Raw genomic sequence first — 23,301 nt, 5'->3', positions numbered from 1 at the left:
TCATCCTCCCGTCTGACGACTCCGAGCATGACAGAGCGCAGAATGGAGAAGTAAGCGGCTGGGCTTCATGCGGTGAGTTAATGTGCATCAGTGTGTGTTAGAGCAGTTCTTGTTTCACACACACTGCCGGTGGGAGTATGAGGAAGTAGGTTTTTGAATACTGTACTGGATGTCTTGTAGGGTGCTGGTTGCTGTTGGCTGTCCTGGTTGTGCGATGGCAGCAATCTAAGGTCAACCTGTGGATTTTTTACAACACGCGCAAAACCCCCCCCCCCACACCATCTCTCTGGACAGTGGACGGCTGAGGAGGAGAGAGGCCCGCGGGAACAATGGTACAGTACAACCACCTGCATCTGCTCTCACAGCTGTAACATTTTGTGCATTTCAGTTACCTGTTTGCTGTGGTTTTCTCGGCTGAAAGGGCGAATTGTGATGGCTTTGTACGTTTTCAGTCAGTTTTCTTTTGCAAAGCAAATTCAGCTCATGTCACTTCTCTCCTTTTCTAAAAGCCAAAGGAGGATTTTTTGTGCTTTAAAGTGAGTTTTGGCATCAGAAGAGATGAGATAAGATCTCTTCAGGGGAATTCATCTCCTTCACAGCAGCAGAGTGATGTTTCCTCTTTTTCAGGGACAAGCTCACTTTCTCACAGACTCGAGCTTAAAGCAGTGCTGTGCGATTTCAATTTGAGGCACAGGTAGAAACTTTCAATATCATAGACAGAGTAAGAAAGTGACCAGTCGAGCAGGAAAGACAGATGAGCTTGAATTTAAAGGGAGGATAATGAGGAGTGGTTCACTCGAGGGGGGCTAACGGACCGAGCTGCAGGCAGCTGCAGGAAGAGAACTGGTAGCATGTACAAAGTTTAGAGGGTTTCACAAGATGCAGCAATGAGGTGTGAGAGGGGAAGTGGACTACAGGAGAGGCCTGCAGTTTCTGTCACAACACTTCCTCCTTGCACACAGAAGGTCTCCACACATCCAGGATCGCACAGCAGTCGTAGCTGCACCAGCAGCCACATCTGACAAATGGAGGTAAACGAGCAGTTTCAAGAGGGAAGAAAGTGAAAATGCACGCCCAGCTCCCTGTTTGCACGCCACCTTTACATTTAGGCTCCGAGCCATTTATCTGTCATCATCTCAAGTGTGACAAAAGCTTTCAAATCTGTGTCGCGCTCGCCTGTTTACACATGACAGCAAAGGAAGAAAAGGAACAAAACCGTGCCCGACAGAAATAAATCATGAGAAGTGTCAAATGCATCACAGGGTCGTCTTTTTCTTGCTTTCTTTAAACAACTGTGCAGAAAGTTCCGGTTTGATGTGGAAAGCTTTTGAGATTCAACGTCTGCTGATAACCACACCTCACCGCAACTGACTGGCATGTAGTTTGTGGTTCTTAAGGTGTTGGATATTTGCATTACTTTTTTTTTCTTTTAAAGGCGGCTGGTCTTTCAGTGAAGACTAGTGTGATGTCATCACAGCTAAAAAACAGGAACATGTTTTTTTTCTTCCTGGTGGACGATGTTGACTTTTTAAAGGTTGTATAAACATAACTAATAACTTTACCTCTATAATAGTCTCTCCAGTCCTACAAACCTACTCCTGAACTAGTTCAATACACGAGTATCCATTTAATCTGTACACAGCTCCATTTAAAAATGATATAAGATTTAAAGGAGGTCAGCTACTGCGGGCAGCCGATGATTTAATCTCAGTTAAATGACATCTACTTACCCCCTTGCTTTGCATTTTAATATTGTAGGAAAAAATCTGAGTATCAGAAAGCATCAACAACAATCAGGTGACCCCCTGTTAGCATCCAACTGTCAACAGTGGGAAGAAAAAACTCCCGTTTAACAGGAAGAAACCTCCAGTGGAATCAGCTTCAGCCATCTGCCATCGAGACAGGACGACAGGCAAACTCTTACTAATTGCTCGTGTGTGATAATCTGTTAACCAGCAACGACGTTTGTGTATCAGCTCATCAGTAGGTGATCATTAGATTACCAACACCGCATCAAAGCCGTTTAACCTCTTCTAGTAAAATATTAAAGACGATCGCAGATTCTGATCTCGCAGAACATAAAAATCTGGTATTTGAGTTCTATTTAAAGAGACGCTGATCTCTGCTATTTCTCTTCTAGTCGTGTTGTCATCACGTCACTGAAAGGCACCAAAGCTGTGAACTCATCCTGCCAGCAGCACTGTCCGAGTGCTGACGCCTTCATTTATAACAGTCGTTACAGGGCAAATTCATATTGATCCACGGATAAAAATAGTCCCCAGCTTTGGCGTAGTTTGGGCCTGTTTAATGGAGTTTGTGTCAGAGTCATATCTGATTTATGCTTTAAGCTCAGAGGGTGTGAGCACTGGCACGTATATGAGAAAAAAGACTTGTGTCAAGCCAGCCTCCAATTCGAGACTTGCAGTCAAGCCAGCCTCCAGTTTGTTTTACGTTCCCTGTGTATTCAAAGTATTACGGGAATGGATGTGGAAACCGGATTTCAAAATAAAAGCCAACTTCGAGTGAATTAACAGATATGTTAAGAACATAATAACATATAATTTAGGCTTTTTTTTTTTACAAACTCTAATGTTAGATCTATATGACACAGCCTTGTACCCTAATTGTGCCCTGTCACTATCAAGGCCATCTTATTTTGGATTTCAAAGTAAAAGCCCTGTGAATCTTCATTTTTGAACTACTCTTTCAATGACTTAATAATGCTCTTAAAAGCAAAAGTCGTATTTCCAAATACTATTTGAACTTTATATCAACACTTTCCAACCACAGTCTTTTTACAGTGATACCATATCAATATCAAGTCAGTCTGATTTTGCCTTTCATAGTAATGGCCCTTTGAAATTGTCCATAATTGACTTAATCTTCTAACGATTCAAAATGCTCTAAAATGAAAAATTCTTGTTTCCACAGGGTAATTCCACCTTAGATCAACAGTATACAGCCCCACAGTGATACCATATCAATATCAAGTCATTCTGATTATGCCTTCCAAAATAAAAGCCTTTTTAAATTGTCCATAATTGACCTAACTTTCAGTGATTTCAAAATGTTTTAAAATGGAAATTTCCTGTTTCCACAGGGTAATTCCACTCCAGATCAACAGTATACAACCTCACGATGTTACCATATCAATATCAAAACATTCTGATATTGCTTTAAAAAATAAAAGCATTTTCAAACTGCCCATATCTGAGTTGCTCCTGGAACAATTTCAAAATGCTCTAAAATGGCACATTCCTGTTTCCACAGGGTAATTCCACCTTAGATCAATAGTATACAGCCACACAGTGATACCATATCAATATCAAGTCATTCTGATTATGCCTTCCAAAATAAAAGCCTTTTTAAATTGTCCATAATTGACCTAACTTTCAGTGATTTCAAAATGCTCTAAAATGGAAATTTCCTGTTTCCACAGGGTAATTCCACTTTAGATCAACAGTATACAGCCCCACAGTGATACCATATCAATATCAAGTCATTCTGATTATGCCTTCCAAAATAAATGCCCTTTCAAATTGAGCATATACGGCCTACTTTTTTGACGATTTCAAAATGTTCTTAAACAGAATTTTGCTGTTTCCACAGGATAATTTCACTTTAGTTCAACAGTATACAACCTCACGATGTTACCATATCAATATCAAGTCATTCTGATTTTGCTTTCAAAAATAAAAGCATTTTCAAACTGCCCATATCTGACTTGATCCTGGAACAATTTCAAAATGCTCTAAAATGGAAAATTCCTGTTTCCACAGGGTAATTCCACTTTAGATCAACAGTATACAGCCCCACAGTGATACCATATTAATATCAAGTCATTCTGATTTTGCCTTCCAAAGTAAAAGCCTTTTCAAATTGTCCACAATTGACCTAACTTTCAGTGATTTCAAAATGCTCTAAAATGGAAATTTCGTGTTTCCACAGGATAATTCTACTCCAGATCAACAGTATACAGCCCCACAGTGATACCATATTAATATCAAGTCATTCTGATTTGGCCTTCCAAATTAAAAGACTTTTCAAATTGCCAAGATACGACCTACTCTTTTAAAGATTTCAAAATGCTCTAAAAGTGAAAATTGCTGTTTCCACAGGATAATTTCACTTTAGGTCAACAGTATACAACCTCACGATGTTACCATATCAATTTCAAGTAATTCTGATTATGCCTTCCAAAATAATGGCCTGTTGAAAATGCTCATAATTTACCTAACTTTCAGTGATTTCAGAATGCTCTAAAAAGGAAGATTTCAGTTTCCACAGGGTAATTCCACTTTAGATCAACAGTATACAACCTCACGATGTTACCATGTCAATTTCAAGTCAGTCTGATTTTGCTTTTCAAAATAAAAGCTTTTTCAATTTGCCCATATATGACTTACTCTTGGAGCGAATTCAAAATGCTCTAAGATGGAAAATTGCTGTTTCCACAGCATAATTCCACTTTAGATCAATAGTATCCAACCCCACAGTGATACCATATCAATATCAAATCAGTCTGATGTTGCCTTCCAAAATAAAAGACTTTTCAAATTGCCGATATACGACCTACTCTTTTAAAGAATTCAGAACGCTCTAAAAATGAAACTTGCTCTTTCCACAGGATGAATCCATGTTAGATCAAAAGTGTACATCCACACCATGGTACTACTTCAATTTCAAGTCATTCTGATTTTGCCTTCCAAAATAATGGCCTGTTGAAAATGCCAATAACTTACCTAACTTTCAGTGATTTCGGAATGCTCTAAAAAGGAAATTTTCTGTTTCCACAGAATAATTTCACTTTAAATCAACAGTATACAACCCCACAGAGATACGATGTTAAGATCAAGTCGCTCTGATTTTGCCTTCCAAAATAAAAGTATTTTCAAATTGCCCGTAGACGACCTACTCGTTTAACGATTTCAAAATGCTCTTAAATTGAAAGATGCTGTTTCCACAGGATAATTCCACTTTAGATCAACAGTATCCAACCCGACAGTAAAACCATGTAAATTTCATGTTGGTCTGATTTCGCCTTTCAAATTAATGGCCCGTCGAATTTGTCCATATGTGATATACTCTTTCAATTATTTCAGAATGTTTTAAAAATGAAAATTGCTGTTTCAACACATATTGGGTTTTCATTTTGAAAAGCAAAATCAGACTCAATTGATTATGACAGAATTGAATCATAAAGATGATGTAAAAGGAAGCTGAAATTGCCACTAGGTTGTAATTGATAGTACGTTTATATTTTAAGTCTGTGGAAAGATGTCATTCTAAATAAAGAAATTACAAAACAGCTTGCAAACCAACCATGACATCTGACGTCTACGGACAATTTGAAAATACTTTTATTTTGGAAGGCAAAATCAGAGTGACTTGATCTTAACATCGTATCTCTGTGGGGTTGTATACTGTTGATTTAAAGTGAAATTATTCTGTGGAAACAGAAAATTTCCTTTTTAGAGCATTCCGAAATCACTGAAAGTTAGGTAAGTTATTGGCATTTTCAACAGGCCATTATTTTGGAAGGCAAAATCAGAATGACTTGAAATTGAAGTAGTACCATGGTGTGGATGTACACTTTTGATCTAACATGGATTCATCCTGTGGAAAGAGCAAGTTTCATTTTTAGAGCGTTCTGAATTCTTTAAAAGAGTAGGTCGTATATCGGCAATTTGAAAAGTCTTTTATTTTGGAAGGCAACATCAGACTGATTTGATATTGATATGGTATCACTGTGGGGTTGGATACTATTGATCTAAAGTGGAATTATGCTGTGGAAACAGCAATTTTCCATCTTAGAGCATTTTGAATTCGCTCCAAGAGTAAGTCATATATGGGCAAATTGAAAAAGCTTTTATTTTGAAAAGCAAAATCAGACTGACTTGAAATTGACATGGTAACATCGTGAGGTTGTATACTGTTGATCTAAAGTGGAATTACCCTGTGGAAACTGAAATCTTCCTTTTTAGAGCATTCTGAAATCACTGAAAGTTAGGTAAATTATGGGCATTTTCAACAGGCCATTATTTTGGAAGGCATAATCAGAATTACTTGAAATTGATATGGTAACATCGTGAGGTTGTATACTGTTGACCTAAAGTGAAATTATCCTGTGGAAACAGCAATTTTCACTTTTAGAGCATTTTGAAATCTTTAAAAGAGTAGGTCGTATCTTGGCAATTTGAAAAGTCTTTTATTTTGGAAGGCAAAATCAGAATGACTTGATATTAATATGGTATCACTGTGGGGCTGTATACTGTTGATCTAAAGTGGAATTACCCTGTGGAAACAGGAAATTTCCATTTTAGAGCATTTTGAAATCACTGAAAGTTAGGTCAATTATGGACAATTTAAAAAGGCTTTTATTTTGGAAGGCATAATCAGAATGACTTGATATTGATATGGTATCACTGTGGGGCTGTATACTGTTGATCTAAGGTGGAATTACCCTGTGGAAACAGGAATTTTCCATTTTAGAGCATTTTGAAATCACTGAAAGTTAGGTCAATTGTGGACAATTTGAAAAGGCTTTTACTTTGGAAGGCAAAATCAGAATGACTTGACATTGATATGGTATCACTGTGGGGCTGTATACTGTTGATCTAAAGTGGAATTACCCTGTGGAAACAGGAAATTTCCATTATAGAGCATTTTGAAATCACTGAAAGTTAGGTCAATTATGGACAATTTAAAAAGGCTTTTATTTTGGAAGGCATAATCAGAATGACTTGATATTGATATGGTATCACTGTGGGGCTGTATACTGTTGATCTAAAGTGGAATTACCCTGTGGAAACAGGAATGTGCCATTTTAGAGCATTTTGAAATTGTTCCAGGAGCAACTCAGATATGGGCAGTTTGAAAATGCTTTTATTTTTTAAAGCAATATCAGAATGTCTTGATATTGATATGGTAACATCGTGAGGTTGTATACTGTTGATCTGGAGTGGAATTACCCTGTGGAAACAGGAAATTTCCATTTTAAAACATTTTGAAATCACTGAAAGTTAGGTCAATTATGGACAATTTAAAAAGGCTTTTATTTTGGAAGGCATAATCAGAATGACTTGATATTGATATGGTATCACTGTGGGGCTGTATACTGTTGATCTAAGGTGGAATTACCCTGTGGAAACAAGAATTTTTCATTTTAGAGCATTTTGAATCGTTAGAAGATTAAGTCAATTATGGACAATTTCAAAGGGCCATTACTATGAAAGGCAAAATCAGACTGACTTGATATTGATATGGTATCACTGTAAAAAGACTGTGGTTGGAAAGTGTTGATATAAAGTTCAAATAGTATTTGGAAATACGACTTTTGCTTTTAAGAGCATTATTAAGTCATTGAAAGAGTAGTTCAAAAATGAAGATTCACAGGGCTTTTACTTTGAAATCCAAAATAAGATGGCCTTGATAGTGACAGGGCACAATTAGGGTACAAGGCTGTGTCATATAGATCTAACATTAGAGTTTGTAAAAAAAAAAAAAAAAAGCCTAAATTATATGTTATTATGTTCTTAACATATCTGTTAATTCACTCGAAGTTGGCTTTTATTTTGAAATCCGGTTTCCACATCCATTCCCGTAATACTTTGAATACACAGGGAACGTAAAACAAACTGGAGGCTGGCTTGACACCAGTGAAAAAAGAGACTCGCGAATTAGCTTTAAACTTGTGACTTCCGCCCGCTCTTTCCCCCTCAGGGGCTTTAAATTCAGAAACAAAAGCGCGCACTAAACACGCATGCATGCTGTGCTTATTTAAGACACGAATATGTAATCATGCCCGTCACACACGCAGCATCTGTATGCATCGTTCTTTGTTGGCGTTTGCACACTGACAGTGTTTCATAATGAAACTTTGTGTTTCTATTTTTTGCTGATGAGCTAAAAATGAAGCATCAGCAGAATCTGTTTGTAGAGGTTCTGCTAATATTTGTGGCTAATTAAGCGTTTATTGTTTTTCATAAGAAGGGACTGAAACCAGAAACCAGCAAGATGTTAAAAAATCTAATGAAATACGACTTCTTAGCACGAGGTTTGTTACAATGTGCAGCGCTTTTCTTCATGACGTGTAGAGACAGAGGTAGAGGTCACGCCCACCGAGGTCATAGATGAGCACAACAAGCTCACCAAGTGACAAAGACGTCATAACCGAGATGACACATTGGTTCTTCAACTGTGGCTGGATCCTTCAGCCTCTTCTTCACCCACTTTGGCAAAGAGACCTCCTTTGTGTTTCCCCAGCTTTCACCCATCAAACAGAGTTCAGGCTGAAATAACAACGAGGCGAGCGCTCCTGAGCTGAAACTGTGGAAACAATCAGTTTATTGCTAGTTTATCTTCGCCTCCTGTGTAGGTGTCGCATTGTTGAGGCAAATTAGAAGAAGCTTCTCTAAAATGTCCGAGCTAGAAAATGAGCTCACCTCATCTGTGACCAGTTTCCTGGTAACGAGCCCCGAGCTTCCTGTAATGACAACCACACTGGTAATTGTGTTTTTGGCTTTACTGATGCCAAAGCTTGAAACGCTTTCATTTGAAATCTTCGCTCGGCCTCCTGTTTTCTTTTTTTTTACATGTCTTTCTTCCTTTGCTTCGTTTTTGGTTTGCTTGTTTCCTTCCTTCCTTCGTGATGCCCACACGGCTCTCTAAAGCTCTCGTCTCTACAACAAACACTAATATTGTTTCAAAATGCTTATTTTTCCGGTCCAAATTCCCACTCAGCCACAGAGTACGCTGAGCTACGCTGCTTTTGCGTCACAGTGTGTGGTAGTTTCTTTGATGAGGAAACTCAGCTTGAGTAAAATGTCCTTTTAAAGATTATTGCAACACGTCGTTACTAACAGAGTCTTCCTCTCCTCTGCGATTCAGGCAAAGTACCACTGGCAGAGTCAAAATGTCAAGCAAAGCGGCGTGGACGACATGGTCCTCCTGTCAAAGATCACCGAAGACGCCATCGTGGACAACCTGAAGAAGAGATACATGGACGACTACATCTTTGTATCCTACAAGCTGTGTTTGATGTTGTAAATTATACCTGCAGTCTGACGGGAACTAAAGGCCTCTATTTAAACTGTCCCCACAATCTGCTCCATCTTCACATTGAATCTCGCTAAAGAACCCGAACGTGAAAGCATGAAGTGAAAAATCACCTTGGCTGAAATGGCCTTCTTCCATATTTGTGTACAGTCTTCTTATCCACCCACAGATGTGCTGATCAAAACACAAATTCACAGACAATCAAACAAACATATATGGGCATAAATATAAGGAATTCACTCTTCCTCTTCTGAGTTCACCGTGTGACTCAACAGCCCACTTCCGTCTTCTGAAAGCACAGCTGAACGTCAGAGCCATATTTAGAGAAAAAACCCATCCATGTTAAATCCTGAGTGAGAGCGAGTTGATGTTATATCGAGAACGACTCGCTTAGATAAGAAGCTGTTTGTTAATCACGTCCGGTGTCTTTGGTTAGAGTTACTCTCCTGTTAACGTGGGATCCTTGGGTAAAGCAGGCCTCTGTCTTACCAGTCTTATCAGTAAGGAAGTGAACTGATAACGACACTGGTCATGTCTGTCACACGTGGCTTTATTTAGGTTACAATGGATTCATGACTTTGGTATTTCCCCTTCCCTCCGTCTGGCAGGTGGGCCCCATGGGTAGTCATTCAGGTCGGTGAGCACCAGGCAGATTTGGCTTTGACATTAGCAGAAATATGTCAGCGATGATGTCACCGTGACATTTTGGTTCAGACTTCGTGTACGGTACGAGCATGAGCTGAAACTTGTGATTTGCTTCAGCCTCGGTTTTGGTGTTTGAAAGCGCGCTGATGCGAGGGCTGCCAGCGTATACTTTGTCTGTTTTCTGTTTCACCTGCAGAGTGAAAGAGTGAAACCTGCCCCCCGGGAAGCTATTAGAAGATGGGGTGTTTGAAGGTGCCTAACATTAGCTTTAGCTCATATGTCAACAGAACAAAGCAAAAACATTTCACTTTCTTCAAAACGTCTAATGTACGTACGCCCTGTTTAAGCGTATTTAAACCATATGATGCATCATTCCCAAACTTTCCTCAGCCGCCCTCTCCAGACTTACATCGGCCCTGTGTTGATATCTGTTAACCCCTTCAAACAGATGCCCTACTTCACTGACAGAGAGATTGAACTCTATCAAGGAGCTGTAAGTGAATTTTCATCGCCGTCTTCTCATGACTTCTTTAAACTTGTGGCATATGTGGTGCAGAGGTTCTTCCTGTTGCCTGCTGTTGCCCTACGCTCGTTTTACTCAAACTGACCTCAAACCGTTTCGCTCTACAGGCCCAGTATGAGAATCCACCGCACATCTACGCCTTGACTGACAACATGTACAGAAACATGATGATTGACGGGGAGAATCAGTGTGTTATCATCAGGTGAGTTTTCTGCTTCCCACGCTGACGCCCATGCTGTGCCGTGCAGGTATGTTTGACAATAAAATATGGCTTTGCGGTGTGTTGTCTGCCTTTTTTTACGTGGCTGCGGTAGCGGTGAGAGCGGTGCTGGGAAGACAGTGGCTGCCAAATACATCATGGGTTACATTTCCAAAGTATCCGGAGGAGGATCGAAAGTGCAGGTACAGACCGTATGCTCGCTCCGCCTTATATGAATCTTCAAAATGAGTCAAAAAACCTTTAAACTTCCTTCAGTGTGGCGTGGAGGTTTTTCACTGTCTGGTATTGTGTTAATGTTTGTGTGCATGTGTGTGGCAGCATGTAAAAGAAATCATCCTGCAGTCAAATCCTCTGTTGGAAGCCTTTGGTAATGCCAAGACTGTTCGCAACAACAACTCTAGTCGTTTTGTAAGTATGAGTTTTTTACTTGAAGACCTGGTGGGGATGCTTTCTATCAAGTTTATAGTTATTAAGTAATATACCTGCTCATTTAAAAAGAAAAACAAAAAGAAGTCAACCCCACACCCCAAAAATAAAACATTCAAGAGTTCAGCAGTCACTCGCTTTAGCTTGCTGAGTGTGCTAGTTGTAAAAAAGCTAAGATGTTTAGCTTTATAAACAGTACCCATGCTGAATATCAGCTTATTATATTAGAGAAATACCCTCAGCAATCCCACGATCCCCTATGAGCAAGCGCTTGGCAACAGTGGGGAGAAAGAACTCCCTTTTAAGGCCTCCAGTAGAACCAGGAGTGTCAGAAAATACACAAACTCTGTGGGAGGGAAGACAAGGTGTAGTGGCACCAACAGGAGCGGAGAACAAGTGCTCATTGTGTTTTGGAAGTCCCCCACCCGCCTGACTCAGTTTTATCTATGACCTTTATGAAAAAAAGGAACGCTTTAATCTTAAAACTAGCGCGTGTGTCTGTCCTCTGAATCCAAACTGGAAGGTGGCACCGCTGTAAAGCGTCCTAATAGCTAAAGGCTCCGCCCCCTGTGCTACTTTTGGAAATTCTAGGAGTGAGAGGGAAGTGCTCCATTGGAATAACACGGTACTATGATGTTTTTAAGGTGATTAGCTAATATTAGCATGTAAGTAATAACAGCTGTCTCCAAGCATTGCAGAGCGAGGTTATGCAGAGCCACATATGTGCCTGTAGCCTCATTACAAGTGATTTATTACAACATTCTCGTGCACTTCAAAAACACTTTTATTGCATTCATTCTGGTTTCTCATAAGAAGGGTCCTAATGATCACACCCATAAACCACCCTGACCTGCATGTCTGCAGCTTTAGCGTGAGATATCAGAAGAGCAATTAGTTATATTTCCTGTTACCCTTTGTACACCATCACAGCTCTCGTGTACTGAGCGTGCACGCATATATTTTCTGACTCATATAAATGTAGTGAACATGGAAGTGGTTTATCTTTAGGAAACGGTCGCATGATTTGAGAACCGTCTCATCCTGAAAGCAAATTTTGACACTGGCTGATCTGCAATAATGAGTGAGGACAGATTTCCTCGCAGCCTCGTTTCTCAACTCCAAGTGTTGACTTTGATTTTTACATTAATCAGGGGAAATACTTTGAGATCCAGTTCAGCAGAGGAGGGGAGCCAGATGGTGGAAAAATATCAAACTTTCTGCTCGAGAAGTCAAGGGTGGTCAGCCAGAACGAGAACGAGAGGAACTTCCACATTTACTATCAGGTGAGAGGCTGATGAGCACAAACCGCAGATTAATAGCAACTCCTTTAAAAAAAAAAGACAGAGTTCCTCTTAAGCTGCAAGATCTTCATTCAATATGAAGCCAGTGTGTGTGTGTGTGACTCCTGCTGGGCCTGCGTTGTTGTTTTCCAGTTGATAGAGGGAGCTAGTGCTCAGCAGAGAGAGGCCCTGGGCATCATGACTCCTGATTATTACTACTACCTCAACCAGTCTGGGACATACAAGGTGGATGGGACCAATGACAGCAAAGACTTCCAGGAAACTATGGTACGCAAACTTATAGGTGGGATCCAGTGGTGTTCAGCAAACCTGTGCTTGGTCCCAGGTTTGCTGTGTGGAAAGTCTGATCAATGCTTTGTAGCTAAACCCATTATAGTGGCTCTAGCTGATCTACATTGATTGCTGGCAGGAAATAAAATGTGGACGTAAAGTAGTTCTGCTTGACATCTCCTCACGTTGTGGTGAAGCTGCTGCCGTCACACTTTCTTCTTGGATTTGTTCTTCAGGAGGCCATGCAGGTGATTGGGATCCCAGGTGACATCCAGACGCAGGTGCTGCAGATCGTTGCGGGTATCCTCCACCTGGGAAACATTAGCTTCATAGAAGCAGGCAACTATGGGCAGGTGGAAAGCACAGACTGTGAGTGCGACACACACGTGCCGACGCATCTTCTGTTCACATGCAGTCATACTCCCGCTGGATATCACCATAACAAAGGTCGTCCCCGGCACACGCCCTACAAATGAATAGAATCTCTACACACAGACGACTTCCCTGTTTACTGCCTCAGTAGATAATTGGTGGTTACATCCAAAGCAGCAATGATACCCTCCGTTGGCTTCTGTCTAGGGAGGGTATCATTAATTCATCATAGGAAGTCTTTGCTTATGGCATAATAAAACACATCTGAATTACGAGTCCGCTTTTGGCACGATTGAACTACAACTTGACTTTGCTTCGCTCCAGTGCTCGCATTCCCCGCCTATCTGCTGGGCATCGACCCCAACCGTCTGCAGGACAAGCTGACCAGCCGGAAGATGGATTCAAAGTGGGGAGGGAAGTCTGAGTCCATTAACGTGACCCTGAACCAGGAGCAGGCCAACTACACACGAGATGCCCTGGCCAAAGCGCTGTATGCACGCCTCTTTGACTACCTGGTGGAGGTAATCACGCTTGATGATGCAGCTGAGCAAAAACAGACTAAAGAAAATGAAACATTTGCTTTTAATTCAGCTGACATGTATTCATGCACCTCATCTGCTCTTTGCATTTGTCTCGTGTCCTTACTTCTCCAGTCTATAAATAAAGCCATCCAGAAACCATATGAGGAATTCAGCATCGGAGTGCTTGACATTTATGGCTTTGAGATATTCCAGGTTAGGCTTCTCATAACTTCCAGATACTTAACCTTTGCACGCATCCACTAAAAGACTAAATGTGTGTTTAATAGCAGGATTTGTTTCATCTCTTACTGACTGTGTTGTATTCGCTTCCTCAGAGAAACGGTTTTGAGCAGTTTTGCATCAACTTTGTCAACGAGAAACTGCAACAGATCTTCATCGAACTCACCCTGAAGGCTGAGCAGGTAACTATAAATAAAACTATATAAATAGAATTGAATTGTAACTGCACTGTGCAGCGCATGCATTTGACTCCACTGTGTTTCAGTTGGTGAGGATCACTGTATGTCCTCAAACCAAATGTTTTGCTCTCATTGTCTCTCAGGAAGAATATGTTCAGGAGGGCATCAAGTGGACGCCCATCGAGTACTTCAACAACAAGATTGTATGCGACCTTATTGAAAATAAACTGGTAAGCTCGTAAACGCGATGACTGACGGAGGGTTTATGCAGATCGTGTAAAACTGGCTCTCATTAGAAAACAAGTGGGCCCCTAAAGCAACGAGAGTTTGGTGCTCTGCTTCCTGAAAACAGTGAAACGGAAGAACAGAGCGCTCGGGGTCACAACAGGAAGAATCAAGTCACGTGACCAAGATATAGCAGTAACATCGGGGGTAACATTTGCATTTTGTTTTTGGAAAAGTTTTATTGCACATTTATTTTCACAGTAAATCAGATAATATATGATATTCCCAAAAGCCAAAAAGAGAAGAAGAAAAGACATATGAGGCATTGGTGGAGGAGCTGCAGTTTTATCTCCTTGTATGAATTTGTGTGTTTGAAGTGTTTCACTGGATGACTAAAAAATGGGGATTTACATGCGGTCTACAGACATCAGGCTTTCAATCAAACTACTGTATAAAAGTAACTTTATATAAGTTTTACTCTGGTCTTTAAAGCTCATATTAAAGCTCTACACATGTTTACTGGGAACCTCTAATTCAATTTGAATTCAAAAACATTACAATCAAAAGTTACCAGGTGGTCATGTCAAAAAAATTTGTATTATGTAACTGCACGTGTGCTAATTTGTATCAATTTCTGGTGGTGGTCAGAGGGCCCGGTGGCGCCAGTGTCCGGCAGCCTCGCCTCTGTCAGTGCCCCAGGGTGGCTGTGGCTACAATGTAGCTGCCATCACCAGTGTGTGAATGGGTGGATGACTGGATGTAGTGTAAAGCGCTTTGGGGTCCTTAGGGACTGAGTAAAGCGCTATACAAGTACAGGCCATTTACCATTTCTAACAGATATTTCTTATTCGTTTATCTAAAAGTTATCAAAACTCGTAAGAACAAAATCGCAGCTAAAAAGCCGTCGTCTCTTTGCAGAACCCTCCGGGTATAATGAGCGTGCTGGATGATGTGTGCGCCACCATGCATGCCAAAGGAGAGGGTGCAGATGGCACTCTGCTGCAGAAACTGCAGGCTGCTGTGGGGACGCACGAACATTTCAACAGCTGGAACTCGGGCTTTGTTATACATCACTACGCCGGGAAGGTAAGATTTGATTTTGTTTGCTCGATGTGGCGCTTATAAACCTCAGATTTGTTTTTGGGGGTTTTTCAGTGAAAATATCTGGTGTCATCGCAGGTGTCATATGATATCAACGGCTTCTGTGAGAGAAATCGGGACGTGCTTTTCCCCGACCTCATCGAGCTCATGCAGAGCAGTGAATTGTGAGTTTCCTGTACTGGTCTGATTGTTGCACTGAAGGCGTAATTTAAAAAAAACAATGCATTAAAAAAAACGTGTCTCTTTAGTAACTTCATCCGTAGCTTGTTCCCCGAAAACCTCAACACAGATAAAAAAGGAAGGCCGACCACGGCAAGTTCAAAGATCAAGGTGAGAGCTTTTCAATCTGTCGACGGTTGATTTTGTGCAGCAGCGCATTCGTCTCACGCTGTTGTTTCCCTCGCAGAAACAAGCGAACGACCTGGTGAACACGCTGATGAAGTGCACGCCGCATTACATCCGCTGCATCAAACCCAATGAGACAAAGCGGCCGAAAGACTGGGAGGAGAGCAGGTGAGAATGCTCGCCGTCACGCTTTGAGGAACTCTGAAAGATTTCACAGGGAACGTTTGCTGATCAGCGGCGCTATCTGTTTTTAGGGCCAGGCATCAAGTAGAATACCTCGGACTGCGGGAAAACATCCGCGTACGAAGGGCTGGATTCGCATATCGGAGACTCTTCAGTAAATTCCTGATGAGGTAAGTTTAATCGTGCGTGTTCATGGAATCGCTGCCTGAAAAAAGACACACAGCTCTCACTGTGATTTGTTTGTTTGGTGCTTTTTGAATCCAGGTACGCCATTCTGACAGCCGAAACATGGCCGTGCTGGAGAGGGCCAGAGCAGCAGGGGGTGCTTCACCTCCTTCGCTCCGTCAACATGGATAACGATCAATACCAGATGGGACGCACCAAAGTCTTTGTGAAGAACCCCGAATCGGTACGGAGCTTCATATTTTAGATTCCCTCAGGCTGCATATTTGTTCTAACCAGTGTTGTAACATAATCAACTTATCTTGGCGATCGTGGCTCAAGAGTTGGGAGTTCGTCTTGTAATCGGAAGGTTGCCGGTTCGAGCCCCGGCTTGGACAGTCTCGGTCGTTGTGTCCTTGGGCAAGACACTTCACCCGTTGCCTACTGGTGGTGGTCAGAGGGCCCGGTGGCGCCAGTGTCCGGCAGCCTCGCCTCTGTCAGTGCGCCCCAGGGTGGCTGTGGCTGCAATGTAGCTGCCATCACCAGTGTGTGAATGTGAGGATGACTGAATGTGTAAAGTGCTATACAAATACAGGCCATTTACCATTTACAAATAAAGAAAAGCTCACATTGCCTGATATAAGCTCTCGTACCTCTCAGTGAGGTAAAGAGCAGAGAAGATTATGCTGCATGTGTTTTTTGACTCATCTCAGCAGGACGATATTAATGTTGCTGCGCTCAAATGTTTGCGTGAAAAGGGACTGAAATAGCTTCAAAGATTAAAGTTCAGACCACAGCTACTTTCTAACCTCCACATAGCTGCAACATGTTGGGGGAAGTTTTTCAGTGAAACAGGCTTGACAGCAGCTAATAATACTGCCTCAGCTGGTTCATTAACCACTTTAATTCCATTTAATGTATAAAAAAATATTAGTCCTTTATTTTTTATTAGTCCTTTATTTATCCAGGTAAAAACTCTCATTGAGATTAAAAATCTCATTTCCAAGAGAGACCTGGCATATATTGAAATATATATATTGAAAGGCAAAGACTCTACAAAAATACAGAGGAAACCCCGGCAATCAGACGAGCTCCTGTGAACAACAATTTGGTGATAGTGGGAAGGAAAAACTTCCTTTTAACAGGAAGAAACCTCTGACAGAATCCGGGGGAGGAAGACGGGACAAAAGACACACTGAGACAGAGAGCCAGATATTAATAATAACTAATGATTAAATGTAGAGCGGCACATAAACACGGAGAGAGTGATAAAGGGGGAGTGAAGAAGAAACACCAAGTGCATCATGGGAATCTCCAAGCAGCCTGGGTCTATTGCAGCATAGCTAAGGGAGGATTGAAGGTCATCCTGCTCTAACATGCACTAAACCTGCAGAAATACTCATGCACATATGCCTTTCAGCTGTTTCTGCTTGAGGAGATGAGAGAGAGGAAGTTTGACACTTTTGCCAGAATCATTCAAAAAGCCTGGAGAAAATTCATCGCGAGGAAGAAGTACGAACAGATGAGAGAAGAGGGTGAGTTACACAAACGACGAGATTCCCCGCACAGGTTGCACCAAAGAGCTTGAGTTGGTTTTAGAAATGTTTGTTGTTCCTTGTGACTCGCAGCCTCAGACATCCTGTACAACTCCAAAGAGCGGAGGAAAAACAGCATCAACAGGAACTTCGTTGGCGACTACCTCGGGCTGGAGCAGAGGCCTGAGCTGCGGCAGTTCCTCGCCAAGAGGGAGCGCGTCGACTTCGCTGATTCGGTTAACAAGTTTGATCGCAGGTTCAAGGTTTGAATTCTTGTGTTTTCGTCCAATCAAAGAAAGAGTTGCAGTACTGTGCAAAAGTCTTGAGCCAATCCGTCATTTCTTTATATTTTGCTAGAAAAGTGATTTATTGAAACATGTTGCAAACATACATGGAAATAGAGTATAAAAGAGAAAAAGTGAGTTTTTACGTTCTAACAAGCTTGAAGGTTTCGTGTGACCACCTTGATTCTTCAGCCTGAATTATCCTGGGCAGCTTTCTTAAAGTAGTCGTCAGGAATAGTTCTTTTCTTGGCTCCTTGAAGGACATTCGCAGCTCTTCTTTGGATGTTGGCTGTCATTTGTTCTGCTCTCCATCAACATGACCCCACACTGCTGCAGCAGTGTTGCAGTCGAGGCTCTGGGGAGGCCCGTCCACGTGTGTGTGCTCGGGATGTTATATCAGGCATTTTTCAAAACTTTTTTATGTGTTGTGTGTAGAAACAAGCTCGATTGACTCGCAGGTCAAAAGCATTCCTCTGAAAACCGTCAGGCACAAGCAGCCAATCGCCAAGGAAAACAACTAAAAGACCTTCAGAAAGTCTGGAAAACTATTGCCTAAGAAAACGTTGATAAAAATAAGGAAATGAAGGGTGGCTCAAAAGTTTGGCAACGTACTCTCTGTTCAGTTTCTATAACAATAAGACCTTAAGATTTATAAAAGACATTAAATTCACGCTTTCTTGCTTGTTGTCGACTTCAGAAAAAATGTACCCAAAGAAAAAAAAGAAAACCCAACAATCATGTTGGGTTTTTCTCCGTGTGTGTTATTGTACCTTACAACATAAAGCACATTGAGGCGCCTGTTGCTGTGATTTGGCGCTGTATAAGTAACTGAATTGAGTTGTGCCTTGTCCCCAGAGTCACCCGCTTTCCTTTTCTCCCCCCAACCCAGTCTATCAAGAGAGATTTGATCCTGACACCGAAAGGCATCTATCTGATTGGCCGAGAGAAGGTGAAGAAGGGACCCGAGAAAGGACAGATAAAGGAAGTACTAAAGCGGAAGATGGAGTTTGGAGGCATCAGCAGTGTCTCTCTCAGGTGTGTATCTAATTAACACAGATTCATTACTAAAATCTGTCATTTTTATGTAGCCTGTGTATGTTGTTACTGCTGCTGTTGCTGAAGTGAAAAATGTAACTGCATCCTCTGCTCTCTTCTTGCTGCTATTTTAACGCTTCCTTGAATGTCTTTCAGTGTTTCAGTTACCCGCACTGCTTCCTCTTTCTGTTTTTAAACTTCAGCAAGAGTGAGTTCATGGTATTTTTTTTTCCTTCTTAGTACGAGACAGGATGATTTCTTCATCCTCCACGAAGCCCAGTATGACAGTTTGCTGGAATCCAACTTTAAGACAGAGTTCCTCAGTTTGCTTTCCAAACGCTACGAGGAAGTGACAAAAAGAAAACTGACAATCTCCTTCGGTGACAGGTCGGTAGAGGAACACACAGCCTTTGTTAGCATGAGAAAAACACGCAGGGGTGACTAACGCAGGTTCTTCTTGCTTCAGGCTGGAGTTCAGAGTGAAGAAGGAGGGCTGGGGTGGAGGAGGCACCAGAATAGTAGTGTTCCAGAAAGGCCCTGGAGACGTGGCCCAGCTCAAACCTGGAGGGAAGACCCTGTCTGTCACAATAGGAGATGGTCTACCCAAATCCTCCAGTAGGTTAAAATAAGTCATGATGCCGTATAGACTTGAAAAAAGTAGGAACAAATTTAAATAGTAAATAAAATGCTGCCTGTATAAGCATCCTAACTGTCCCTTCTTTTGATTAGAGCCAACCAGGAAGTCGTTTCCTCCGTCTTCCGGTGGAGGAAGAGGAGGAAGAAACCACGTAGCGCCCAAATGTAAGCCACTACTCACCTGTGATCCTCACCTGTGGAAAAACCCTTCCCAGTGGCTCAAAGTAACTAAATAGGAAGTGTGGATGTACTTATTGAAACATAAAGTACTGCAGTATTTACACTCTGTTGCATTTTGATTAACTTTTCAGCTGTTTCAATCATAATCCTTTTTACTTTGTGTATTGAACAGCCGATTGCTTACTTTGTACATCTAGGTCGTAAATAAAAGCTCGTTCAGTACGACATATGGCTGCAGTATGTGAAGCTGTAAAACAATAAAGCAGCAAAGGCACCAGTGATAACAGTCGTGTCATGTAACACTGAAATGGGCCGTTCTGAGTCTTTACCGTCGTACTGCTGCTCTGTTATTGAAGCACACGCTTCGTTCTCTCTCCTCAGCGCATCAGAACGGTGGAGCCAAATTCCCCAGAGGTCCTCATAACCCACAAGCCGATATCACGTATTCCTCCCCGCAAAAGCAGGGCCGACCACTCCAGGGAGGCCCGCCCAAACTGGGATCCCAGAGAGGCCCCCGACCTCCAGCGCCAAACCAGTATAATCAAGGAAACTTGGACTTCCTTAATGTGCCTGATCAGGGCATGTCAGGGTAAGACATGTTTAAAAAAGACATTAAAAAAGAAAGGAAGGTGTGGTTTGTAAGGGATTACCAAGGTGAGGCTGAAACCTGCGAGTAACTGAAAGTTAGAGCGAGGCAGAGAAACCTGTTTGTTTTTCACTGAATTACTGAATCATCTCTTCCATACTAGATGCTGTTTCGCTGGTTTGGGGGGGGAGGGGGTGTTCTGGGAACAAAGCAGTTCCTACCAGCTGCACTCAGAGGCGGGTCAGAAAGTCTGGTTAAATAAATGTTGGGGTTGAGAGAGATTTAAACACATTAATTCCTTAATTCTGGGGAGAAAAATCACGACAGCCTCTCTTTAATCCATCCAGGGTGTGGCGCACGCTGTTGGCTAAAGTCAAAGACTCTGTCAACGACAACAACACCCTGCTTTTATGTTTGTTTGTTTTTCAGCTGACGGTCTGTTATTCTGACCGCTGCTTTTTTGGGATACGGATGAGACCGGACTGGGATGAGTCCTGAGGATGTTTTAGCCGAGACTAGTGCTGGTTTGCAAAGTTGACTGACTGTGGTCTTAAACTGGATGCTGCATTCTGCTAAAAATGAATTATTAAAACAATCAGTAGTTAGAAGGAAACTGAACAGCTGATTCCTCAGAGGCAGCTATAATTAAGCCCAACTTTAAGCCTTTTAAGGGGTAAATTTTACAGAAATTACCTCTCATACGGAGAACAAAGGGGATAAATATCTACAGAGAGCAAAACATATTTTTTCCTGTTGTAAATTTAGATATTTTAACATGAGACTTTATTGGGATTGACTCGCTTTTAGAGCCAGCCCCCAGTGGCCAGCTGAGGAACTGCAGCTTTTGGCACTTTTGCCATTTTCAACCCACGCGTGACAGTTAAAAGTTAATTTGATTCATGTTAGTAAATAAATAAGATGTGAATAAATTATGGTCATGAGCACCTCCTTTTTCCCCCTTTGTCACAGGAAGCAGAGGAAAATGAGCATCCACCAGCGACCTCCTCCTGCTCCTAAACCGCAGCCTCGACCTCAGGGTCCTCGCTGCCGGGCGTTATATCAGTACGTCGGCCAAGACACGGATGAGATCAGCTTCGAGGCCAATGATGTATTAGATCTTGTCAAAGAAGGTGCGTGCACGAAAGCAACGACATGTAGGGAGATGCATATTGATGAGATAGACTGGAAGTGGTTCATGACGTGTTTCTTTACCGTTTCTCTCCGCAGACCCGTCAGGCTGGTGGACGGGCAGAATTGGAGGGAAGGAAGGTCTCTTCCCGGGTAACTATGTGGAAAAGATTTGATGAGAACCTTGCGAACGTGTCTGTGTTTGCTCATAAACAGATGTAATTCAGCACATTCAGAAACTGCCTGCGAGTTGTTCACGGATGCATCGGGGCTTTCAAAGGGTCGAGCTCTCTGATGTTTGAGCCCCAGCTAATTTACCCGGCAGCGTGCCGTAGAAGCAGAACACATGAAGGATTACTCTTGGGTTTATTATCGCTAAAGCACAACTGCAAATAGCTGCTCAGGTTCCATCTTTGTCTTGGTGTCAAACAATCCCGTTGAGAAAGAAACCAGCGAGGTCTTCGACGTCACCTCTGACTGGTTCCTCCACGACTCAAAGTTACGCCGAGTGAAGGCGTGACAGAAGAGCAGCATGAAAATACTGCATCGCTTCCTGATGTTTACACTGTTTTATCTGCCTGAAGCTTTCTTCACGATCAATGACGACCACTTCTTTTGATTAAGTCAACAAGCGTCTAATCGAGTGATAACAGACTTTTGAAAATACTGATGATGATGATGCTTTTGCTCTGAAACTTCAGATCAAATCAAAGCCATTAAGAGGAGCAACATTTTAATGTCAGTTATCTTTTTTATACTCTGAATTTTTTTACTGATATTTCTCGTGGTATTTTCTTGTATTTTCATTTTAATAAAAAAAGGAAAAAACTTTTATTTCCACGTTTTTACCTCGGGGACTTTTGCACGTGTTTGTTTTGTGTTGCCAGTAAGTTAGAAAAACATTTGTGAAGAGCAGAACACAAAGAAAGAGATGGATGAACTTGAATGTGATTATTTTGGCCAGCTTTGTATTTTTATTTCAACTTGTGGTGGATTTTTGTAAAATATGTGATTACTTTCAGTCATTTTGTTCAGGATTTTTTATGTGAATGAGAAGATTAAAATAAAGACTCCCTCAGAAAGATTTTTCTTTCAGTTGTTATAAAGTTTGACATGTTTGCTCACAAAAATAATATTATGCCTGTTCTGAAACGTAGCTCTAAAGAAAAAGCTCCCAAAAGAGATTTCCTGTTCCTACAAGTAGTATTATGATATCTGCTCACTGAGGTACACGTTGCTGGTATTAGTTGGACCTTTTTTTGCCAGCTTTAATTCTTAAAAACATGGAGGCACTGATAGATGCACAGATTGTGCAAAGATCTAACCAAAATAATAATCAGCCAGTCGGCTGCTGCAAACAGGCCACAGCACAGATCTTTAACCTGCGTCTCAGCAGCTTCGTTTAAAGCTGCGCAGCCTGCAGTAATTGGATTGGCCAAAGCCTCCTGATTGGTGCTGCGCCTATTTTTCTCTAAATTGTGAGAGAGATTACCAGCTCATCTGTCTCAGATTTCGTCGTAGCGGTTTGTTTTTTTTTTTAACTTTACAGATCATAAACACTTCTACATGTGATAAAAAACGAGATCACACTGGAGCCCATTGATTTCATCGCGGATTTGTTTGAGACCGACGAGTACTTTCGGTAATATTAGGTGACTCTCCGGTAACTATTTGTAATTAAATACACGAGTACTTTTTTCCAAACAATTTCTATCGCAGGAAACGTTATTAAGCCAGTGTGCGCAGTTAATGCTTTCTTTGTTTTGAGTTAAACCATATGAATGCAACTATTTGGAGTTTCACCTTCAAGACTCGGCGTGTTCCCACCACACCTGCTCCTCCGCTGCAGGATTATGCTTTTATTTTGAAATGCGGCAGATTTGGTTGAACCTCCTTTAGGAAAAACCTGAGATTCCTCAGACAGGTGCAGCAGCTACCTGGAACACCTGTTACGGTTTTGCGTGTTTCTTTTCAGGTTTCCTCTGAACCCTCCAGTCGCCTGTCGTGTGTTTACAGCCCGTTAAAGGTTTTTTTGCCCCACATGGTCGTTTCTACGTTACCTGTTACTGCTGAGTAACCGGTTCCTGCTCTTTCCCCGGGGCCTGGTAAACTGTCAATGAAGAAAGAAAAACAAACGAGCTCATTCC

At 41.7% G+C, this 23,301-nt stretch overlaps 1 protein-coding gene across 1 annotated transcript; it reads left to right on the top strand.

Moving 5' to 3' along the window:
• Positions 1-43: 43 nt before the first annotated feature.
• myo1f (myosin IF) lies at positions 44-21,467 on the top strand. Its single transcript, XM_085376692.1, has 29 exons — positions 44-72; positions 181-332; positions 8,890-9,018; positions 10,106-10,195; positions 10,333-10,427; positions 10,540-10,627; positions 10,764-10,853; positions 12,023-12,154; positions 12,305-12,439; positions 12,679-12,811; positions 13,139-13,335; positions 13,468-13,548; positions 13,671-13,757; positions 13,898-13,984; positions 14,898-15,065; positions 15,159-15,244; positions 15,329-15,410; positions 15,487-15,593; positions 15,680-15,778; positions 15,873-16,017; positions 17,191-17,305; positions 17,399-17,568; positions 18,479-18,624; positions 18,865-19,011; positions 19,091-19,239; positions 19,354-19,425; positions 19,822-20,029; positions 20,996-21,156; positions 21,254-21,467. Exons 2-29 carry the CDS (start codon positions 330-332, stop codon positions 21,328-21,330), a joined length of 3,279 nt encoding a protein of 1,092 aa, XP_085232818.1. The 5' UTR covers positions 44-72; positions 181-329; the 3' UTR covers positions 21,331-21,467.
• The last annotated feature ends 1,834 nt before the right edge of the window (positions 21,468-23,301 follow it).

This window comes from Diplotaxodon limnothrissa, linkage group LG17 (assembly GCF_057381915.1).
Source record: "Diplotaxodon limnothrissa isolate DT_005_m linkage group LG17, D_limnothrissa_male_GT1.1, whole genome shotgun sequence".
In the NCBI taxonomy this organism is placed as follows: domain Eukaryota; kingdom Metazoa; phylum Chordata; class Actinopteri; order Cichliformes; family Cichlidae; genus Diplotaxodon; species Diplotaxodon limnothrissa.
This window is presented reverse-complemented; position numbering and strand designations above follow the sequence as displayed.